The 23,342-nt window shown below is 40.8% G+C and overlaps 3 protein-coding genes and 1 non-coding gene across 4 annotated transcripts; 2 read left to right on the top strand and 2 right to left on the bottom strand.

Annotated features, from left to right (window-relative positions):
- Positions 1-2,484: 2,484 nt before the first annotated feature.
- On the top strand, positions 2,485-7,875 carry OSCP1 (Organic solute carrier partner 1). Its single transcript, XM_022851658.1, has 6 exons — positions 2,485-3,040; positions 4,403-4,644; positions 5,198-5,360; positions 5,482-5,681; positions 5,829-6,059; positions 6,371-7,875. Exons 1-6 carry the CDS (start codon positions 2,869-2,871, stop codon positions 6,509-6,511), a joined length of 1,149 nt encoding a protein of 382 aa, XP_022707393.1. The 5' UTR covers positions 2,485-2,868; the 3' UTR covers positions 6,512-7,875.
- A 1,742-nt stretch (positions 7,876-9,617) lies between these two features.
- TRNAR-CCG (transfer RNA arginine (anticodon CCG)) lies at positions 9,618-9,690 on the bottom strand. The gene has a single exon. It is a non-coding gene; the product is annotated as a tRNA-Arg (tRNA).
- Positions 9,691-9,920: 230 nt separating this feature from the next.
- LOC111271083 (succinate--CoA ligase [ADP/GDP-forming] subunit alpha, mitochondrial) lies at positions 9,921-15,457 on the top strand. The gene is made up of 6 exons (XM_022851657.2): positions 9,921-10,075; positions 12,151-12,371; positions 12,608-12,820; positions 13,069-13,288; positions 13,607-13,869; positions 14,339-15,457. Exons 1-6 carry the CDS (start codon positions 10,039-10,041, stop codon positions 14,363-14,365), a joined length of 981 nt encoding a protein of 326 aa, XP_022707392.1. The 5' UTR covers positions 9,921-10,038; the 3' UTR covers positions 14,366-15,457.
- A 208-nt stretch (positions 15,458-15,665) lies between these two features.
- Positions 15,666-23,004, bottom strand: LOC111271082 (uncharacterized; the record flags this gene model as incomplete). The annotated part of the gene is given in 6 exon segments (XM_022851656.1): positions 15,666-18,405; positions 18,537-18,928; positions 19,107-21,162; positions 21,400-21,832; positions 22,160-22,467; positions 22,615-23,004. Coding segments are annotated over 6 exon segments (3,474 nt in total). The 3' UTR covers positions 15,666-18,366.
- Between the last annotated feature and the right edge of the window lie 338 nt (positions 23,005-23,342).

The following is a 23,342-nucleotide window of genomic DNA, read 5'->3' on the forward strand; positions in this document are numbered from 1 at the left end:
AACATGTACCTTGGCGTGCGCCGATTGCCGATCGTCGTCTCTCGTAAATGGCATTTTAAGCCGTTGACGACATTGAGATTGAATAGGTTATAGGAATACCACCTGAGAATTGCATCGACACGTAGCTTAATCATTTTAAGACTAGATACTATACGATACAATGGTAATTATAGGAAGTACGCTGCATATTAACTAAATATCTAAATAAATACTAATAAAGTACGTTAAATTCTAAACTAGTTTAAAATTCAAATTATCTGTAGCCACTCAAATGGCATGCAGTTATACATGGAGTTACCTGAACATCTGGCTTTTACCATATGAAATCCAAGCATGATTAAGCGGTCGATAGTGTAGTAGAATTTGTATTAGAGGTAGGATACGCACGCTTTTCGCTCGTTGTTGTCATTGTCATAAGAAGGATCGCCTCTACAGGTGCTTTGCTTTGTACCTCGATAGCAAAGCGTTTATTTGTCTTTTCGACATCCTCTCTATCCCACTTCGCTCCTGCTCTTTATCGCTTTCCCCCTCGTATGAAAAGAGGGTGGGCTATTGAAAGACTATTGATCGATAGAACTCTGTCTCTGTTGTTTGCCCTTCTTCCTTAAAACCTCCGGTCCGCCTCGCTTGTTTTTGCTGCAAAATCCTTCTCCATCTAGGCCTTCCGTATCGACCGAGTCACAAGCGGACACAGCTCGGGGGAACGTAAAAAAGAAGAAGTCGTTTACGCGCAAAGTCAGCAGGTCGGGTAAGGGCAACCCTGAAGACCGGTTGCCATGGCAACTTTAATTCGGGCATTATGGCGTCGTACACTGCCCTACCGACCGCTCTGCTGGTTGGGCCTCCAAATGTCATTCGCATGTCACAACAGCAGCAAACGGCAGATAGCTAGGAGAAGGCATAGCAGACAGTTGCAAGCGGAGCGCGCCACAGGGGCATTTTGTTCGTACTGCACGGTGATTCGCCTGTTAGCAATGGCTGGTGAGTCTCACGTGTCTCGATTCTGCTTCGTCCTGGGTTTTCATCATAGCACATACACAATCATAGGGGACTGAGAGTCATGAAATTATAGATAGATGACAATAGTACTACATATTACGTATTGTAGAGAAAAGACTAAATAACATGTGTTACCCTTTTCTTGAGCAGGCTGACAGACCATTACAAGCCGGTCAAAGTACTTGGCCGTTTTGTATACACACTATTACTTTCCCACAAAATGGCAGGTGTATGCGACGGTCGGAGGGAGCACCGCTGACGTCTGAGATACGAATCATTGGGCATCTAAAAGAACGCTTACGGAGGATATTTATCTTTTTATGAAATAATATTGGTATCGTTTTGAAACGAAACGAGGATATTACTAATGGGGGAATCTAACGTAACGATGCTATTTTTATTCAGTTACGTTCATGTCCACTGGGTGACATCTCTAATAAACACAGATCAAGGCTAAATAGAAAGTAAGTCTATTATGTGTGCTTGGCAATAAAAAAAAATGTATTTTTTTGAAGTACTGTTTTGTTATAGGTTTCTCATTTTAAGTACGCTTAATTAACATGGAACTTAAGACTGAGAAGCATCCGGTGAATGTAGATAGTTCAATTTGTACGACTGGGTCTATAACGAAGTTGATATTTTCGTTCTAAGCGGCTAAATTTCAACGTCGTTAGACACAATTATCTATGGGCGGCGAATTATTTAGCTGTAATATAAAATAAAGCGTTTTCAAAATAACCCGGCGACGTTTATATCTTGCTACTGTATATATTTACATGCCCGGAAAGGTGTTCACTGTTATTTGTTACTCCGCTTTATTTCCCCACTGTAGATTGTGGTGGACCACGGCGTAACCGCTATCGCATATGACCATTTCCATCTTAATTTTACATAAATAGCTTCTAATTAGATTGTTCTTATAGTTAGAAAAATGCTAATAAAAGTCTACTTTTCCCTTTATTACTTCGGCATGCAGGGAGAATCATTAGTGCAATTGTGTCTAGTTGCTAGCTGAGTTACTGTTTAGCGTAGTTAGCTAAATTTCTGTTTTTCTATCCAAAAAGACATTCACCAAAAACCGGAACTCCTCCGACGGACGTTATATATGGTTGGAACTAGCTACGAGAACGCCCGCCAGACACATATAAGCAGTTCATTGAAATTAGTCTTCTGTGAACGCTTATATATCAGACGTATAAAGGGACAAGCTGACTGCTGCTGGGTTTTCCCTCCGAGAGGTATTCCGGCGAACAGCTTCAGCCTGATATCTAACCTAGCCGAGACATTTATTCGGCGTCTACCTTGTAGCGAATAACTTTTGACCCCCTCTGGATCGCCGCTTTGGTGAGGAGTGCTCTGTAAGTAAATGTTCTTTAGTCAAATGCGTGGGAAGTGCTCTAACTACACTGCCCTTTCCTCATGTTGGCCCTCTCGGTCACCGGGGAAACGAAGGCCTATTGTTGTGTAAGGCTCACGACCCGCCGGAGCCAGCCAGGCTCTTTGTCTCTGGTTTCTGGTTGCGCTATTCTGCACACAAGGACACGGGAAACTTCCATTAGTTTCTCCGATCTGCTAATATTCATTTCAGCAGTGGTCGTACCAGACAAGGAATCAGTGTTGTTCAAATTTCGAATGCTTCAACGAAGTTACTCGGGCGAACTGACTTCGTCGTCGAAATAGCAGATGGCACAAATCCTAGCTAACAGAGAGCGCACCGAGGGGCACAATAAATGATTTTTGTTTTGTCTATTCTGCGTTTTTACTCGCAGATTCTAATAACGGAAGGGCGTGACTACGTAGATGGTTGAACAACTTATTCAAAGCATATTAATTTAGTCCAAGATATCAGCCGTAGAACTAGAACTAACGATGGAACCTATGGAAAGGATCGACAAGGCTACACTCTTGCTGTACCTTAACCTCGGCGGGGAGATGGTCTATATTCTTCAACAGAGACTCAGCGCGCAGAAGGTTGCTCAGGAGAAAAGTGGCAGGGTTCTTCAAGAGATTATCGGCTGTTTTCTTTGCCCTAGCACAATGGGTAAGTGCTTGAGATGGCCCATCAATACGTGTTACATACACGTTCGCAGTCAACAGACGTGAGTGTTTCTTTTCTATTAAGTTCATGACGATAGCGCGAAAAATATCACTGTTTTTTTGCTCGTGGCTAAATATGCCGAATCGCTTATTAAAACGGTGAAAGTGATTGTGTGATTAAATGTGTGGAATCGTACACAAAAGTGCCATGTAGGAAGCAGGATCCGTCAGTATTTGCAAGGACACTTAGGTACAAAGATAAGGTACTAAAGAAACAGGGATAGGGGTGTAATGAACCTACGATTTTACGAGGTTATTGTGCTTAAACTAACAACTTTATAAGACGTTGTTTTTCACCGCCTTTTGATGGAATGAACCCCGACAATGAAAGTTATTGTATATATTTCCTTTATTCTGGGTAATGCCCAGTTTAGCTGTTGCTATCCCCAGAAGTTGGATTTCGTATTTTTAAATAGTAGTAAAAGCCCCAGAAATCATCAATCTTTATCTAAAAAGACATTATATAGGCTTATATAGGCTTATAGACTAGTAATTATAGTTACAATAAAAATATATTTCTAGACGCATTTTTTCGTTTTTTATTATTGTTGTCTCATGATCATTTTCCAGGTAAAATTGGTACCCTTGATCATATGTCAGTGCAGCACATAAGGAACTCATATGAACAAGTTTAATCAATTATATGTCTCTCTAAAAGTTTCCACAAAATCTTTATTTATGTACTGTATCGGTACTAATTGAGGCCGAACCATCCCTGTGTTAACTTAATTAGTCTAACTAATGTCCTTTAGGGTGATATGAACCCTATCTAGCGCATCGATTGTTTGAGCCGTACACGCAGCCCCGAAGTTTGCCCGCTCGACAGAACACACGGAAGTGTGCGTAACCTCATTGCGAGTACAAACTTGCCCATAGTCGAAGGTAGCGATGATTGAGCCGGAAGATACCCATCAATTTAAGACTAATGAGCAATCAAAAGCAATCAGATATTTCAATGGCAGCTTGTCGATGGAAAAAGATAGCCAGTTGGCCTCAGCCTATTCACCTATTGTACTTTATGCAATAGATAAATATAAGAATTGTTCTTAATAACGCCCTATGACGAGGGAAGGCCTCAAAAGTATATTATATTAATATAAATTTTGTATTCAAATGCTTCATTTTATTGTAGCTCATGTGAAACACATACCGTTTCATATTTTTTCTGATACAAAGTGAAGATACAAAGCGAACAGATTTCATACTGTTCGCTTTGTGTCTTTACTCGAGGTCTTCATTGTTCTTGAGTACGTCGGAATTAAATAGCAATCTTCCGCTCGTTTTCGTTGAATGCCGTTCCTTCCAGGTGAACTTCTAAAGTTGGGGACGCTGACCCTATCATCCGCCAAGTTCATCAAATGTCTCTTTGAGCGCGTAGTCCACTCTTCTATAATGCGGCTGAACCGTGAATCCATGGACAAATTGTACGATCTAATGACAATGGTGTTCAAGTATCAATTATTAATGGTTCCTTCACCTCGCCAAAGCGTCGCCATCACTCTTAACCACCTCGACACGGTTGAGACGTACGTTAAGGAAAATCTCGAGGTTTGTAAATGTCTTCTATACTTTCAAGTGAAGATCTGAAAGATTTGGGACACTTCGCTCGTTACTCACCTCGCATAGAATTATCACTCGGATATAATTATGGCGTTTGGTACGTGTAACGCAATAAAAAGCATCATTTCCACGAACAACAGCCGACTGCAACACTATACAGATCGCTGAAGATGAGGCCTTAAATGAAGTTTCATACGATTTGCGCATGGTGTCAACCTGGCTAGTTGATTTTGCTACTAAGTAAAATCTGTGTGGTACCATGCGATTGCAGATACGATTCTGCCAACAATATCTCTACCATAACATCTGCTTTCTATTAAAAAAGAATTATAATAATAGTATTAATTATTCGTACTAATTATTACAGTTGCCCAATGTCTATTGTTAGCAGGACTTGAAGTAGTGACCTCTAGTCTCTTTCAAGCTACCGCATCGAAAATCATTGAATAGCGATGGGTACGCCACAAACGATTTAAAGGCCAAAATCTTTCGTACACGCTTTTTAAGTCCATATAGTTCTATTATAAATATAAAATTACAGTTAACTGAACGGATAGCGTTGGTAAAGGATAGTCTAGTGGAGATCTTCTTCTCGACATCGCTCGCCGAATTTCAAACTGTCCGCTGTCAAGTTTTGACATTTTTGCAAGATCTTCATGTCCGGATTTCAATGTTCCTCAAATCCGGCGTCCAGAAACAAACTGGTTAGTATATAATAGTCAAGATTTACTGCATAACCGAAATGTAATTACAAGTACACCTTGATGTTGCCTACGAATTTCACCAGATTACTCGGAAGAAATTCTCACAAGATCAAATTTCTAGGGGTATTTTCAATGCCGCTCTTTGGCTACGTGCCCGAGGGTTTTGAGGTGAACGGTACTATACGCGAATTTGGCTTGAATGAAGCTCTTCTTAAGGAATCTGCATTTGTAACCGCATCGCACTTTAGTGCCCACAAAGTTCCTTATTGGAGCCGACGAGGAACAGTCCTCGGCACCAACATGTACACCACAGCATATCAGGTAGGTTACCATGCTCTTTTATTATTGTTATTCTTTATATATTTTTGCGTAGTCTATAAGGCGGTGGTCTGTTGCATAATAACCTATATAAATATTCAAAATCAGACCCTACCTCATGTTTACATGGACCTACAATCTGCTTTTTAGCCCAAATCGCCACCGCCCGAACTGGCTATACCTAGTGGTGGAAAAGGTAAAAAAGGTAACCCATCGAACGAGTTAAGCCTGTTGATGCAACTTGTCAACCCAACGCTGTCGAAAGGATCTAAAGGTCAAGACTGTGTGGCGCTTAATCTCCTGGGAGATCTGGCCTCGCCCTCAGACCTCCAGGGAGAAGTGCTTAGTCCTTCTACCAGCCAACAGGAAGAAACACTTAAGGTAGTTATTTCTAGAAACTCAGTTACAATACACGATCACGACAATTGTTAGAATTTTATTATTTGTTTGATTTCATTCGTTGATGATCTGAAGTGTTTTTACGTACCTTGCTATCCGTATGCATATGAGCATTTTTTGCCTTTTTTGTCCTTTAAAGATGTGGAAAGCTTGACTCGTATAACACAGGACACACCGTACTTATAGCTGGGTTTGACTGAGTCCAAGTACGACTTCAAGCTCTTAAACTATAGTTAAACTGAAGATTCTGTCGACACTCAGGTTTGTTAATGCTTTGCATCCTATCTATATAGATTATCGACCTAACCTTAGAGGGACGACGGACATCGAGCGGAGTTCCTGAGAAGGCTCTAGAAGAAATCGAGTGCAAGGCGTTTACCCCACTTGAAGACACCCTCCTAGACATGATCGATGCCATCGACGCCCAAAGTTAAACAACGCTTTTGTATCTCATTAACATTTTGCGCTAACGATTTCGCAAAATCGAATCGTTGATTGCTTATTTTATCTAGTTCAAACAGGTTTTCTTCTTGTAGCAGCTAGCCTCCTCTAAGTGTTGAACTTGACTGACATACAGATTTTTATTCTAATATCGAACAGTAGCTTTAGCGTTCTGCCAAATGCAACATGAAAAACCTTCTACTCGTGTCATCAATCAAACGTGGCACCGACAGTTTTTTTAGACTCATTCTTTTTCGTCTCAACCAACTATGTTTCTTTAATTTTTCGTATACTATACGTGATTGGCTAGGCCTAAACTATTGACCTCAATCAGAGCTCTGAATGTCCATAAGATAGGGTAGTTTCACGATAATAACAGTCACGTGTGACGGACTCAAACCATACATCTATACGTTGCCGTCGTTCAAACTATACATATATAATGTTACACTGATAATTAAGCATGGCAGCATTATGAACTGCAGTCTTGGGTTAAGTGCTCGTTACTTGAGCATATACCGGTTCTTATTCATTCCGCTAAAACAGCGGTGAGTCACATAGTAAGTTTTTCAAAGCCTTCATATATCTGAGGTTTGAACGGTTGACAACGGCTGCCTACATAAAGGCAACGAACCAAGATTTCGAATCAGATCTTGCGAATAGTATAGTCTCGATATGTATACGAAGCGATGCATGTAAAACTAGAAATTTCATTGTGGATTAATCAGTACAGTATATATGCACGCGAACGTATCCATACGCGAATATAATATATGGTAAATTGTGAAAATTATACAGCCTCTGTTTAAACAGTACCACTTAGGTAATAGTTATTAAGAATGTATTACATAGAAACACACGTGCGTAAAAGACCCAAAGGAAAGATGAACAAATTCGACATATAATATAAAACGCAAAATAATGGGTTATTTTTTTTTGTAAAGAAGCATAAAATGGCCTTATGAACTGTGCACTGTTTAATTAATGTATATCTTATGCGAAATCATAAGTTAACCGCTTATCTGACGACGATAAAAATCAACATTTTATTGTGCCATATCGCAATGTGGGACCCACGGGAGAATTTTGAATTTTGGCGGTTTTGAAGATAGGGAAAGATTTTCTCCCTAACATAAAACTACACATTGAAACCAGGCTGAAGTCAGTGTTTCAGTAACGTACCGCTCTTATTTATGATTCACAATGGCAATGCGCTAAAATGGTAACGCATAGCAGGAATTATTATTTCATCAGTTATTGATTTTGTTCGAGGCTCGTGCTGGCGGACGCAGCAACAAAATGGCGAACCATCATTGATAAAGTGAAATAAATCGCTTTCGAATTTGTTGAACTCCAATCGTATCGTTGTAAGCATATTTCAGATATCAGCAGAATAGAGAGGGATTAGAATACGATCGACTTCAAAAGAGTTTTTCTTTTTTCTACGAAGCGATGAGCACAGTACAAGACCACAATGGAGATGCGTAGAAACATACGTAACGTTACAACAATCATCTAGAGGGAGAGCGCACACCATATCACACAACGTTCTCACCATTTAGCTCTGATCCTTTTCTGATGAAGGACGTCACTCTTCGGTACTTCATGTAAGGCTGAAAGTCAAGTCGAATAGGCCGCTGAGAAAAAAAGGTACTGAAGTAGCTTCAAGTATATGATAGGCGGTACCTGCCGTCTTATTATTATTATTATGATCTTATTATTAAATTAAATCATATTATACGATTACAATTCTCATTAGTCTCAAAATAGCTTAATAAAAAAAATAAACCAGAAGGTAATTTACCGTCGTGAATTAAGTTGTAAAAACCAATTTTTCCTGGCAATACAGGAACCATTGTAAATGTACCTAAGTAGCTTCTTTTGATAGCTTTGAGCTTGGTTTATATAGAGGTATATCGAAATTGACAGCTTCGCCAAGCACCTCGTTTATCCATAGCAAGTAATCAACTAATGGCTTAAGAAAATATGTTTATTATAGTGATTATATACCTTATAGGGAGAACAAGATTAGGTTAAGAGCAGAGAAAGACCAAAGCATACTCACTATGTATGTCTTTCGTTGTGACTGCGCTTAGTCTACAGTTACAGTACCCATCCGAAGAAGCATCCATGTTAACTGAAACGCCTTTTCCTTTCCTATCGAAGATACAACTTTTTTCTCACACTTCTCTTAGATGTAAGCTAAGTATTGCCACACCCAATACATTATATATACTAGATGTTATATCTCTGCTTCTCTTCTGATAAATCTTCACATAATAAACTATATCAAATCTAGAGTAGTCAGTAGACCCTAGAATAATCGATCAGTGTTCGCCTCGATTAAACATTTCTATAATAGCTATAATAATTTTTCTTATTATTATTTTTTTTAATCTAAAACGACACCAGATGTAGCTTAAGGCCATAGACATTGGCATTTATTGACGGTATCAATAGTTCATGTAGTTCACGGTTAGGTAGTTCAATTAGTCGGATATGTATGTTCGACGACTCAAGTCAGCAATTAAAAGGAAATATAGTTTATCTTGTCCTTGGTCCATCACATCTCAATTGAGCTTCCAGAACAGTGAGAGATGCTACTTCTTTATTGTCGCAGACGGAAAGTACAGTCATACAGTCATTCTGAATTTATATATTTTTTTAATACCTTTGCTCATACAGGTTGTGCGGTATGTGTCGCTAATTAATTACTGCAGTTTTCGGAAGAGAATAATTGTGAGATATTTGACTACAAAAATCTAGTTGACACAGCTGGTTCAGAGCCCATACAATAACGTTCAGTTTCTATAGAATATACCTATTGCAGGTATCAGATCACAACGTGCATCTAAATTTCTATTACCCATCCGATTAAATCCTATTTACGACGAGCGCGGACTTGGCATTAATCAAATGATTGGCTTAGCTATGTTTTCAGAAATTTAAATTAAATGTCTGCCTACATTGAATAGAATGCCATAATAATAGTGTTGAAAATTTTTCGTTGAATCTAATCAACATAACAGGGCCTTTTATGGTAAGTTTACATCGTGTTTCCGTTCCAGTTTTTTGTTCGGTTTGGCAGAAAAAATTAACCGCCCCCGGTGGGACTTGAACCCACAGTCTTTGGCTCCGGAGGCCAACGCCTTATCCATTAGGCCACGGGAGCAACCTGTGACTGCGAGAATCTAAAACCTAGCCAACGTAGCGAACGATTCGAATTTCATCTATAAACTTGCAGCACTACACGCCCATATATGAACAAGAAGCTACTGTTGCCTAGTCGTACTTGAAGTTGCGAGCATCTCAACGTCTTTACGCGTCGGCGACGCCAATCAAGTACCAGTTTTTAGGTATAAATCTTGCCGGGCTTCGACAGCTTTCGTCTGCTTTCGCTCGGATTGTTTTTATCGACGCGACGAGGAAGAAACACAGTAGTGTTTCCGTAGAAGTCTGTGTGTCGGCTATTGCAGAGTACTGCAGGAAACAAATTCACTTTGAGCGTGTCTTCAGAAAAATGTTTGCCGTGAAGCTCGTTCAGAGGTCTAGCCAAGGTAAGAGTCACTGTTGGCAACCCGAACATTACCTTGAATTCACACAGTGTTTACAGCGGTTAGCAAGACTGCCTATTCTATTACAATGTGTATGTGTCGGTGCCCCCTTCAAATAGCACAAGGACGGTTGGAATAAGGTGGTGCGCTTCTTGACGAGTGGCCTAAGTCCAAATGACCTTTACAACGTCGTTTTGGACGGCGAACCATTACAAAAGTGTTGCAGCAACGTCTCTGCATCTAACATGATTGTATCTCAAGAAGTATAAATTCGAAGGTCTGTTTTCTATTGACGATATTGGCGACGTCTTACACGAATAACATCACTGCTTTCATGTTGTTCGACGGCGTTATTGATCGCAAAAGTGGTATATTTCAAAAAAGCTGTAAAGGATGAATTAAAAATGTCTGTTCGTCATCTCGTATCAGCTGTGCAAAGTAGACTCGGTACCTCATTATAGATCTTATTTGCTGAAGGTGCATGCATGGCGCGCGAACAGTAGCGCGGAGCCAACAGTCTTTCGCTTTAACCTTCACACTATATTATTTACTGAACAGAAGAGTTCGTCGACGTGATACTTAATATACTCTTTGAAAGTTTTCGTCAGTGTCCCCCTGCATGCATATCTGGAGTAGGTCTCGAAGATGGTTTGTTGTTGTTGTTGTTGCATGAGGCCTCAACGAAAGCATGAGGCCTGATAGTTTAATAAACAGTGATCATGTGAGAATTTAATCACAAAATTCGAATCGACAGTTTAGTATATCATGACAATTCGGATAGCCAAGGCTGACTTTCAACGTTCAAAAAATAAATCATAACCCAATTCACGGGAATCGGATAAGCTTAAGATAACATACTTAATCTCCTGTCATCTGCTTGGATTCCTAGCAGCAATTTAATACTCAATATAGTATTTGTTTCAGTGCGCTTGTGGAGCGGAGGATTGCAATATAGAATAGGAAATCATTCATTATTGATAGTTGAACGAAGTAGACTGTGTCGTTCCGCATAAAGTCTCTCGTTGCAAAAATCAGACGATTGTTACGGTAACAAGGAAAAAACAATGAAAAACGATAGCTCGGATACGTAATATACGAAGGTAACGGAAGGATGCCAATACCTCTCATTGACGATAGGCGTCAGCGCTGACGCGAGATGCCCTCTTTATCACACACTTTATTGCTTTTGCTTGTTGGCTGTTTAACGGCGCGGAATGGCGGATATGTGCCTTGTAACGCTAGTAGTAGACAATTTTTACATTCATATAAGGAAATAGGAGTCTGCTCATATTTCAAATGGAAACAGGGGGCATTTATTAGCAGAGGCGCACAAATAATCGCTCGAACTCAATAGTCTGTACCGGGTTCTTTTCCTTGAAGGGGTGCAACTGGGACCTTATATATGAACACGAGTAATGTTTGAGATCCATAAAATGGACTGGATTATTTATGTTCGCATATAAAGAAACACTATTACGTAAAACTTTCCTCTGGAGCCATTAATATAATGCCAAATTTTGGCACGCCTAAGAGTTCTAAGGCAGGGGAAAATTCAATGCTTCGAAATAGTGTTTCGTGTGTTCCGTTCGTATTACTTAACACATGTATTGTTACTTTAAATAATTAAAGAATTTTGTCATACATTTGATTCAACCTTTCTTCTGCAAGTTGCTTGTTGTGTGAATATCCGTGGCAAGGCTGATTGCTGCCGTTAATTGTAAAGCCATTATTTTGAGTGTAAATACAAATTTAGTTTTAACCTCTTACGGGAGCTCTATTTAGCCAGTCATGCTACTGTTAGAAAATCTTTACAACTATTGTCAACTAAATTGTTGAGTTAAACCGCCCAAACGTTTCAGGACCTAAAAAATCGCTTTTAAAGTTACAAGCTCAGGGACTACTGTCGCTGCAAGAATTGTTGTAAAAATCACTAAAATTACTTGAATTAATATCAAACAGATGCTTTTTTTAAATATTACTGCGTTAGTTGCATAATGTTTACGTTTATTCATCTGTCGCTATTTACCTCGCACTTGACTTCCATTTAATATATACGTAACTGTCCTATCTAATCGTAGTGGCTAGCGTTGCTGGAGCACTACGTCAGTATACTACAACCCGCGAATCGTTGAAGATCGGCAAGCACACGAAGGTTATATGTCAAGGTTTCACCGGTAAACAAGGAAGCTTTCATTCCCGCCAGACAATTGAATATGGCACCAATTTCGTTGGTGGTGTCTCTCCCGGAAAAGGTGGACAAACACATCTTGACAGACCTGTATTTAACTCCGTTAGGGAGGTAAGGAAAATGCATAATTTAGGACTTCGTAAATACAGCCGCTTATCAAAGACTTTATTTTGTCAATGAACCTGGTGGATCAGCAATGCCTATTTATCATCACTCACTGAACGGACAAATGTACTTTACAGTAGCTTATTACATGCATATACGGTTCCTTCAAACGAATTCCAAATGGTACAAAGTCACTATTAGACATGAGACTGATAATCATTATTATTGTCCTATTATATTAGGCCATGGACAAGGTAGGTGCGACTGCAACAGTGATTTTTGTACCTCCCCCTGTTGCTGCGAGAGCTATTGAGGAGGCGATGGATGCTGAAATTCCATTGGCCGTTTGCATCACGGAAGGTATTCCTCAACACGATATGGTCCGGGTGAAAAATCGTCTGTTGAACCAGAACAAAACGCGACTAATTGGACCTAACTGTCCGGGAATTATCAAGGTACTTTGGTCAGGTTGTTATGGGGGCAGTAATTACGGTTGACAAAATCATGCTGCAGTTTATGACCGTTCAAGCTATCATGCGGCTACATATATTCGTTCCTTTTTGTGGAAAATTTGTCGCAGCAACGAAAAAAAACAATAAACCGAATCGGTTCTAATAAATTTAGTTAGCCTCAAAATGTTCTTTTATTATGTTTGTCGATATAAATTATATAACAGCAAGCTTTTCTTTCCCTTATTATCAAGCCGGAGGAATGTAAGATCGGAATTATGCCAGGCCACATTCACCAAAAAGGAAAAATTGGTATTGTATCACGTTCGGGGACTCTCACGTACGAGGCAGTGCATCAGACAACACACGTCGGATTAGGACAGTCCCTTTGCATTGGTATCGGTGGAGATCCGTTCAATGGCACAAACTTCATCGATTGTCTCGATATATTTCTGCGCGATCCTGAGACGAAAGGTAGAAACAGCAAAAAATTCAAAAGGCTGCTGGATATCCTTATGTACTTTCTGCAAGTCACTTAGCATAGTAGCACCAAATTCGGGTTAGTTAGGCGTCGCTTTACATCTACGAATCGTTTCCTATATATTCGTATATGATATAGACACGGTTGTCATAAAATTTGCACTTTTTTTTTTAAATGAATTTATCTATGGATGATCAATGAATCCAATTCCAGTTGAGATCCATTGGATCTCAATTATCAATGAATCTATATCCAGCGTCCGAATTAAAAGAACGAACAAAATATACCCTATAAACAAGTGTATCTTGCAGGTATCATTCTCATTGGTGAGATTGGCGGTAGCGATGAGGAGAACGCAGCCGACTTCCTTAAGGCCAATAACACAGGACCCAGTGCGAAGCCTGTAGTTTCGTTTATTGCTGGCCTAACAGCACCTCCTGGACGTCGCATGGGCCACGCCGGTGCCATTATTGCTGGGGGAAAGGGTGGTGCCCAAGCAAAAATCGACGCACTAAAGGAAGCGGGAGTGCACGTAACAAAGAGTCCTGCTCAGATGGGTTCTACGATGATCCAGGTAAGGAGCGTAGAGCTTACGTTGAATTCTGTTAACTGGTAAAGAACCTACTTGTGAAGTCATTTGAATGTTTCGAGTTTTATGTGGGTTTTCTGAATACATAGGCATCGCTTCAAAGTGCTGGGTCCCAGAACGATATTCTTTGGACCAAGATTCAGACCTAGATTATTTGGTGTCTTTTAGTTTAACAGGCATACATACTATGATTGTATTTGTACAGAGACCAAAATGGGGTGTCACATACATCTTATTATTGATGTTGTCCGCGTTAACATACAACACTAATTTGTAAGTGGAAATACTAAATAATAATATAATATATATAATAGTAGAGTATAATAATTCTAATATAAGAGAATGTAAAACCGTTAAATTGGTACCTCAAGACATTATTGGTAAGTATTTCCAGCGAACGTTTGACCTCTAACATTGTAGCATGTCTAATATTTTTAAACCATTCTATTTTCAGGAGATGAAGAAACGCGGCCTGGCCTAAACCATTTTCAAATTTAATTCTTTATTCAGCTTCACTTGAAGAAAACAGGCAGCACCCGAATAACAGCAAAAAGTATTTGTTCCCGCTCAGTCACAATCACAGCCGGTTAAAAACTGCAAAAGGTTAAAGCTAAGCTGGCGTAACGTTTGTGTGGAAAAAAAACAGAAGAACTATTATTCGTCGATAAAATGAAATTAATTCGTCACCGGCCATTAGTTTGAATGTATCGTTGCATCATCGTGAAGTATTGTTTTTTTTTTTATGAAAAAGGACAAGCACCGGAATATAGTTTAGCCCTTATCGATCCGGGAAGAGCTTGGCAGTAGTAGGAACACGATATGCGTCTGAGGATGTTTATGAGCGTCTACATAGATAGAAACTCTTTTTGGCAAGAATCTGTCATCGTGCGACTCTTGGAACAATTATACATGGTACACACAATCACACATAAAACACACCGAACTAGTGCGTGGAAATAACTCGAATAGCTTTCTACTCATATACAATAATAACTTAGCCTTTAGTATGAATTTCGTCTGTGAATATAAAGCTGGTAAAGAAGACGGTAAGAAGCTGTCTTTATTCTTTTAAATTTATATAATTACACGGTTTTAAACGCGAGCATATCCATAATAGAAAACAATAAGGTGGAAACGACAAGAGGGCAGATGAGCTAAACAAGGCCAAGCTTCTTCCATTTAATCCTGATTAGTTATAAAGATATATTACCGATACGAATGATATGGATATTTGAATTTCTGATCGTGTAATGTTTATTGCTGCGAAGGCTGCTTGTCCGGGTTGGAGCTGGAATGATTAAAAAGGAGATGATTAACTGTAATTAATCGAAAGTAAGAAGTGCGATAATGGAAGGGATTGAGGATCTAAGCACAACAACAAAAATAACAATTTTCAAGTGGCACATTATCTTAAATAGGTGACGCGACGAGACAGAGAAGAAAGGAATCAATGTAGACGTATGGCATATCCTTTTTGGAATTGTGTCCATGGTGAGATTTACGCGTCTACAAAATTAAATGGTATGAAAAATGTATAATAAAGAAAATAGAAAAGAAACGTTTTTATTAAGTATATGTTTGCCGTTTTTCTTAAAGAAATTCTTGTCAGTATGAACTTTTGGAATTTAACAAGTCCTTTGAAATTGCAGTATTAATTGTATTCATTTTTTAAACAATATCCATATGAAATTGTTACTAGCCTCTTTTTTGACGATTTTAATGCATGCTTTAAGCTAATTAAGCTTCAAATAATAATATGTCGATTGAGTACATGCTGCAAATCCATCGGTACAGTATACAGGCTCTTTTTATTTTTAAATAAAATACATTTACGATAATAATATATTAATATTAGTATTACCGGGTAGTGCATTAAGTACGCTAAAGTTTATCATTGTTGCTTTTGTCGATATTGTCCGCTATTATTATTGAGCCACTGTCACCTTTTCCGCTCGTCTTCTGTAGTGCTTGACTATAAACAACTCAAAAACATGATGATAAATCAGCTAAATCATCGATCTATTTTAAGCAGGCCCCATATTACGCGTCGTTCCCTAAGCATAAACTGCTATTCCAAATCGTATTCGCCGTTTCCGTGTCGTTTTCGATAATGTGCTCTTATGAACAACTTCATTCAGTCGTGCACCATGTTGTAGTTTGCATATGCGCACTTACCTGCTTGAATCTGTCCACGAACCTTGCCGAAAGTCTATATCTTCATCAAACTTAAAGTAATAGCTTAGCTACGCATTTGCCTTAGAATTTATAGCTATGTGCGCCTGGTATATAAGTTTCCTCACAAGTTCACGCAGTTCTTTTCCTTTTTATCGGGATGCCTTTTCAGCCCTTTCCATTGTTCACCCTCTCGGCATCCTTTGGAGTCTGCCGAATGTAGGTGTATCATTTCGATTATTGTTATTGGTCATAACGGTTACTATAACTGTTGATTGAAAAAATGGCACGGCTCTCACTCATTTAGATAGAACCATATTTCCCATTCTAGTGGCCATATCTTCCTCCTGCTGTTTTTGTTACACTTGTCAGACTATGTCACGCAACGACTAATTAACCTAAAGGTCCATTCGATGCAGTGGGCCCGATTCGACTTCTCATTCTACCATTCGACCAAGACATTTTTCTAGTAAACGGGGCACATGACCATTTACGGTCTAAACAGCTGTTACCGCATTATTAGGTAACTTGTTTTACTTATTATTTGAATACCTATCGACGCCAATAAGTCATTTCTGTTTCCCTAGTAATAGTCACCATCATCATAATAAACATTTTTCAGATGTATAGATATATATATATATATATATATATATATATATGGAGGAATATTTGATGATGATGACGTTAGATTACGTGCCATTGAAATACAGTATCTTATACCATTAGATCTAATATTAGCTTAGTTTCTGGGTTATTGTTTTTCTAAATCCGGCTCTCTTTTAACGTTACTGTCTGCAATGTACACAGTGTATACTATTTCATTTTTGTATACCTCCCCATTTTTCTCCTCATTTTTTTAGTCATCTGTAGTATATGACAACTTTTTTTTATCAGCGTTGTGCACGCATGCTTATATAGCTTCGTTTCCACGTAATAGTAAATTTTTGCACACCGATATAAATTCAAAGACAAGAACACCTTAGTTGTTAATGTGACCGTAATTAAATGTAGTCGCTTTCGTCCACCGGGAAATATTGAAAAAAGAAACAGAACCCCACCATACGCCTGTTCAATGGTTCTGACGCGTAATCCCTTATCATTTGTAGACATATATTTGTATGCATTATGTGTATTTATATGCCAGATAGCGTGGTCACTCCACCCTATCTCAGCGCTGCCCTTATATTACCTAACCTTCGGGACCAATATATAATAATAATAATGAGCTTCCCCATGAAATAAATACTCATTTGACTCAGTCATTATATGGACAAATGAAATAGGGCAAAATTGATGCAGTTCGTACGCAGAGAGATTCGTCGTATGTCCATCATTTATGATTTCTACTTTCGCTGCCATATTTTACCACATGTCTAAACACTGTAACCGTCTTCGGTAAGGTAGACACAGCGCTTTCTTCTAGGATTCGATTTCTGTCTCTTGCACCTGCCATTTTATCGATTTGATGTCACTCGCTATTATTACTAGTGATAGTCTAAATGACATAGATTATAACGGTTATCGGTTACGAAAACGGAAATTTTCGTCCCCTTACCCACCAGTTTGGTGAGTATGAACTTGCTTTTGCACGTACACGTCGCTACATGCAAGCACATCGATATAGCTCGCACTTAGCAGAGCATTCCTTTGCTCCCCCTTTCCTCGTGAGAAGTTCAGTATAGCTCTTGCGGTTTTCGTCACACACACACACACACACACACTAACACAGACACACACACACACTAGACAGAAACAGGCAGCAGAAGGCTGCTTTTCACCTGCACCCACATTTTTTCCTTTGTTTCATTCGTTCTATTCAATGGTTCAGTCATTTTTTTGTTTTTAATAGTACATTACCTATTGCTAAAATAAATTAAAAAAATAGGACAAATAAAAACAAAGCAGAAAAATTGTGTTTTGTCAACTTTGAACATAATATGAACACAAATCCGTTACAAAACACCGCCACCCTGCGTACGTTGTTACGTTCAGTGTTACCGATAGGCCCCCCTTAACGTGTGAGGTTAGTGATAATTGTGAGAGTCATCTTGAATGATAGGCGGTAACGAAACACCGAAGAAATAGTATGGTGTCGCCACACAGAAAAAACCAGCGGACCACGACTTGGCCGCATGCGTCTATTTTCATCGATCCAAAAACTTCACTTGATGAGACGTTGTACCAATTATCGAAGATCTTCGTGGAAAATTTGTGTTGTGGATTTGTGCTGTCCGAAAGCCAGATCAACCAGATCGGCTTAACTCTTGAGTGCTACTATGAACGACACAGCAGCGGGCTACAACACCACTAAGCGCGAACACTTGAGTATTTCTCCGCTTCCACCACCTGAAATTAAGAAACAAAAATTTCCCATTGTTATTATTATGCATATGTTAATGTGGGATGAAGATGATTACTGCCAATGATAGACTGTGAGAGAGACAAATAAATAATAAATGAGAAATAGCGGCCCCTACCACGAGATCGGACTCGGTTTCCGCTATCGGCGTTCTCGTCGTCGTCAATGTCGAACTAACGGCTACTTCAACGACGCTAGATGACAGTTCAACATGACCATTCTGGGCATTGTTGCTGCCTCCAGTTTGTTCAGATCGCACAGCTTCGTCCTGTCGAACCCCTTCCACTAGCGCGGCGCTATCCTGCTCGCTTTCTGTCTCAGGCGGGGTTTGTGGTTCAGGAATCATTTGAAAAACTTCGTCTTCTTCACAGCTAGTTTCTCGGCCTATTACCCCAGATTTGACAACGACGTCCGTATCAACTTCAGAAACAGCCCCATCCGCGGACCGATGAAGTAGTTGCAGCTCTTCAGGTAGCTGGAGAGGCGATGCTGGAAGGCTACAGCGGTTTTCTGAAACCATACATAACCAGCAATAGAAACGGTCAGTGCTCAAATATCATAACGGTACAAACTCACAGCTATTATGGGCGTGGCAAATACTTTTGAAATAAAAGGGTTAATATGACCTTTACCAAAGTAAAAATGAGAGCCCTACACCTTATGGCTAGAAACCTTAGCTGTGACTTACGAGGTCGCAAGGTGAGTAAAGCTTCAGCAGCTTGCGTTGCTGTAGTATCAGCATCTCTTTTATCGTCGGTTTCACAAACTACCTCGGATCCTTGAACCACGACGTTTTGCAGTTCCTCAATCGATTCCGGTTGGGTATGCTGTTGTGTCGCCTGTCCAGCGTGTACTGTCACGCAATTCTCGTGTCGAACAACCTGTTGCGCTTCCTGCAACTGAACATCCTGAACATTAGCAGCGTGCATTGGATCAATTGCCTGCTCCTGCACGTGGACCTGATGCTGTCCCACACTATCATCCGGGTCCTTCATTGAAATGATGCTTATCTGAACCGCGTCTTGTTGGGAAGCGCTTGTCAGTGGCTGTTCTTCGGCCTGTTGATGCTGCGCCTGTAGACTAGACTTCACTGGCTGTTGATCTTGGCCGTCTTCAGATCCAACCGGAATGACCTGCAGCTGACCGGACATCACCAACGAAGCCATAGTTCCCGCCCCGTTTAAATGATTGCTTCCAGCACCTGCGACACTATGAGTAACGACCTGCGCGAGAGGAGAGTCCACCTGCGTAATAACTACACCCCCACCGTTGTCCGCTACGACAAGCTGCTGTGGCTGCTGTTGAACTTGCTCCTGAGCTTGCTCAGTCTGCGACCGAACTTGTTCATGTAAATGATGATGATGATGATGATGATGATCTTGCTGCTGCACAACCACTTGACTCTGTTGATCCGCAGCCAACTGCAATGTACCGACAACTTCAGCTGTCTGCAGCTGTTGTAAGGTCGTCGTTTGCTGGCCACCGTTGAAATCTTCCTGGGCAGCCACAGCTAATGTTGCCTCGGTGGCAAATGCCGCATTGCCATAAACCACTTGACAGCCTTCGACCCGTTCGCCATTCTTGTTTTGCACAATGATCTGTCCTTCGTGCACGATCAGCTGTGCACCTTCTAGCTGGCTAAAGGCTTCTTGCGGCACGATTAAACACCCTTGATCGCTAATTTGACTTAATACGTCAGGCGTTGCGACAGCCAACTGACTGCCGTGGAAGTCCTCGGTCTGTTGGACGATTTGATGCTGCGGTTGCTGTTGCACTATTTGGTGGTGCTGCTGTGGATGTTGTTGCTGCTGCTGCTGTTGCTGCTGCGTGTGTGACTGCTGCTGTGCGGCCTGATGCGTTTGTTGCTGCGATTGCTGTGATTGCTCGAACGTCTCCTGGTCACTGGCATCACTTTGGTGAACCGTCGCCACGGCATGTGAATGCTGAACCTGTTGTATCTGTTGATGCTGATGAGGAATCGGCTGAGGTTGGTGCTGATGAATGATGGCGGGTTGGATGCTCGATTGCTGCTGTACAAGTTGACTAGAATCATCAACAAATGACGTCGACGTAGCCTGTGAAGGCACCGTCATTGTTGTGACGACTTGAGGTGATACAGTACAGGTCGACGTTGAGGCAGTAGACTGATGGCAAGTGATTGCTGTTGTTGGAACGGTCGTTGGGCTGGCTGAAGTCGTAGTAGCTACAATTGCCGAATTGAAGAAGCTGTCAATGACTTCTTGCCGGACTTGAGGCTTATCACCTGGTGCAAGAGTATGCGTTTGAAGGAACTTATGGCCAGGATCAAGAGAAGATGTTACCTGTACCAGGCCAGTCGGCTGGATGGCTGGCGGAAACACCTGCTTGCGATGGCGCACACTCTTCTTCATGATGTTTGGCTGAGGATGGTGCTGCGTTCTAGAAGGTGGGGGTAAAACGGAGGGTGGCATTGCCGTAACAGTCGTGCTCTGTGGTACAGGTGCTACAATCGATGACGTTGGCTCCTGAACAGGTTCATTAAAAGCCACCACTACCAGCGGTTGTTGATTGGCCTTTCGCTTTTTTCTTCTTCGGGCACCTCCTGCGTGCTGCATTTCACCGCTCTGTACGATAGAACCCATTGTTTGCTGAACGATCGCATCGACGAACTGGGGGTCTCTGAGGATAGATTGCGCGGCGTTGGGTTCCGACGGATTTGACCGCATTATGACCTGTACAACTCGGACATCCGGTCCCGATGTGTGCTGCAAAGTGCACATCAAGGAAAGCATTAATGTCAGATTATGCAAAAGATATTTTCTTACTAAGACAACGATCGAACAATGAAACTGGCTTAGAAAAATACATTATGTAACTTATTCGAGCGATAGAGAGGCTGCTTTCACAAACGCACTAAAATAGGTGGCATACTTCTAAACCAATTTCAGATAAGTGTACGTGTCATGACTAATCGTAGTATAGGAAGTTCGATTAACCCCTACCTGTTGTGCTCGTGGACGCTTTCGTACGGGGGGCACAGTTTTGAGGTCGGGTTCAGGCATTTTGTTGATTACGTCGGAAAGGTAGTGCGGATCATCTTCGGCTTTGTCCAACGGCTCGCTCTTCAACTTCAGAGGCCCGGCTAGCAGTAGAGCATCATCCATAAGCGAATTTTCGTCAAGATCATCGAATGAGAGTGGTCGAGGTTTGAGATTGATGTCAAGATTCATCATGACCGCGGGCAGCTGTAGCGGATCTTCTGGCTCGCCTTTAGGCAGATTCCTTAGGGGAAATCGTACTACGCCTTCGAGCTCTTCACAGTCGATGAGTTCTTCCTGATTTCGGGAGAAGGCGACACTCCGCCGACGTGACTCAATCATCACGTCAGGCGGAGGTGTTGCTGGTATTGAGATCAACTCCGAAGGTTCGCGGTACCTGAAGATCAAGTCAATGAGTTAATTGAGTAATTAAAAAAAAGACAAATGAGCAATTAAAAAAGAAGGACAACTATTATATAGCTCAGACTGGAGAGAACAGATTAGTCGGCTCGTTCTTGTAATCGTGTAGCGGCAACGGGTTTACTTACTAAACTTAGAAACATATGATGTCGATTTGGATTGAAATCTAAACGTGGATATGCTTCGTTTTGTTCTAGGAACCAACCGCCTAATCTGGTGCCTAATTTCGGTACTGGAAACATTTATTTAGACGAGTTTGTTTAAATAATCTAGTTACTCATGTCTGCTTCTGGCAGATGCTTACTTTTTCATTTTGGCGGATGACGGATTATAAGACGATGGATGCTGCGTTAACTGCTGGGAGTTATTAGCTTCGCTTTTGATCGATACAGCAATCTGGTCGTCGGATTTGCTCATGGACATCAATCGGTCTTGTCGGTGTTCCTCGGCCGTATGTATTTCGAGGGCAAGACTCTGCGAGAGAAACTGCTCACCGCAGTATTCGCAGCGTACGATGCCCGACTCATTAAGACCTGTACAAAACTGGTAGTGTGTCTGGATTGCCTGGAGCGTCTGGAATATCATCGTGCATCCTGGAACGGGACACAGTATCTGCAACGCATCATAACACATTAGGAACGATGCACTTGTGCTAATGCAAACCTTAAAATATACTCAATTTAAAACCCGCTAAGTTTATCATTTTTCAATAAGCGAGTATTTCTCGCAAAACGTATAGCATATGATGATTTTACACACCTGTTTCGTAAGTAGCATCTCATCCAACCAGAGCTTCTTAAGCGCTGTTCGAATGTTCCGAGGTTTGATTTGGCGCTGACTGGAGGCATTTGCATTAGCCCCCGGTCGCTCTCTTCGTACTGCATTGGGAGGCGGTAAGGTTGGCGGCGGGACCGCTCCTTCGGCCTCAGGTATCACCCCGAACTCTTCACTGTCATCACCCCCCAGTGCCCCAGATGTCAAAAGGAGCGGTTGGACCGAAGACATGCGAATCCTGACCGCCGCAAAGGCCAGGTACTACTACTGATGTCTAACAATTAACGTCGCCGTTGCACTAGGTTGCCACGCAGGGCCGAATATACAGTCAGGTGAGCACTGCTGTTGAACTCTTAGTGCAGGTTTCGTCTCATTCTATTTCAATATGAAAAGAAAAGCATATTACAGTTGCTATAAGAGGGTGTATATTAAAAGGGTTCAAGCAAACATTAATAACAGATGGATAGCTACCTCATAGATGCACATATGTGAGGACTCCTTCTGGTCTATTTTTCAACAATAATGATATTTGTAGTAAATATAAAGATATATAGGATATTTAATATTTAACACCGTATGTCAAATAACTTAGTATAAGGAACGCAACTAAATAAAAAATCTACAGGAATGACATTGATAATGATACATAATAATACATCACTGTAGTAACAACTTATTCAATGTAACATATTTGTTTCCAATGACCGTGCCGT

This window comes from Varroa jacobsoni, unplaced genomic scaffold (assembly GCF_002532875.2).
Source record: "Varroa jacobsoni isolate VJ856 unplaced genomic scaffold, vjacob_1.0 contig00340, whole genome shotgun sequence".
Lineage (NCBI taxonomy): Eukaryota > Metazoa > Arthropoda > Arachnida > Mesostigmata > Varroidae > Varroa > Varroa jacobsoni.

Coding starts and splice junctions, on each gene's coding strand:
- LOC111271083 (XM_022851657.2), top strand. CDS start 10,039: ATGTTTGCCGTGAAGCTCGTTCAGAGGTCTAGCCAAG. Junction 13,289..13,606: donor GCGCGATCCTGAGACGAAAG/GTAGAAACAGCA, acceptor TGTATCTTGCAG/GTATCATTCTCATTGGTGAG. Junction 13,870..14,338: donor TGGGTTCTACGATGATCCAG/GTAAGGAGCGTA, acceptor TTCTATTTTCAG/GAGATGAAGAAACGCGGCCT.
- OSCP1 (XM_022851658.1), top strand. CDS start 2,869: ATGGAACCTATGGAAAGGATCGACAAGGCTACACTCTTGCTGTACCTT. Junction 5,682..5,828: donor TGTACACCACAGCATATCAG/GTAGGTTACCAT, acceptor TCTGCTTTTTAG/CCCAAATCGCCACCGCCCGA. Junction 6,060..6,370: donor AACAGGAAGAAACACTTAAG/GTAGTTATTTCT, acceptor CTATCTATATAG/ATTATCGACCTAACCTTAGA.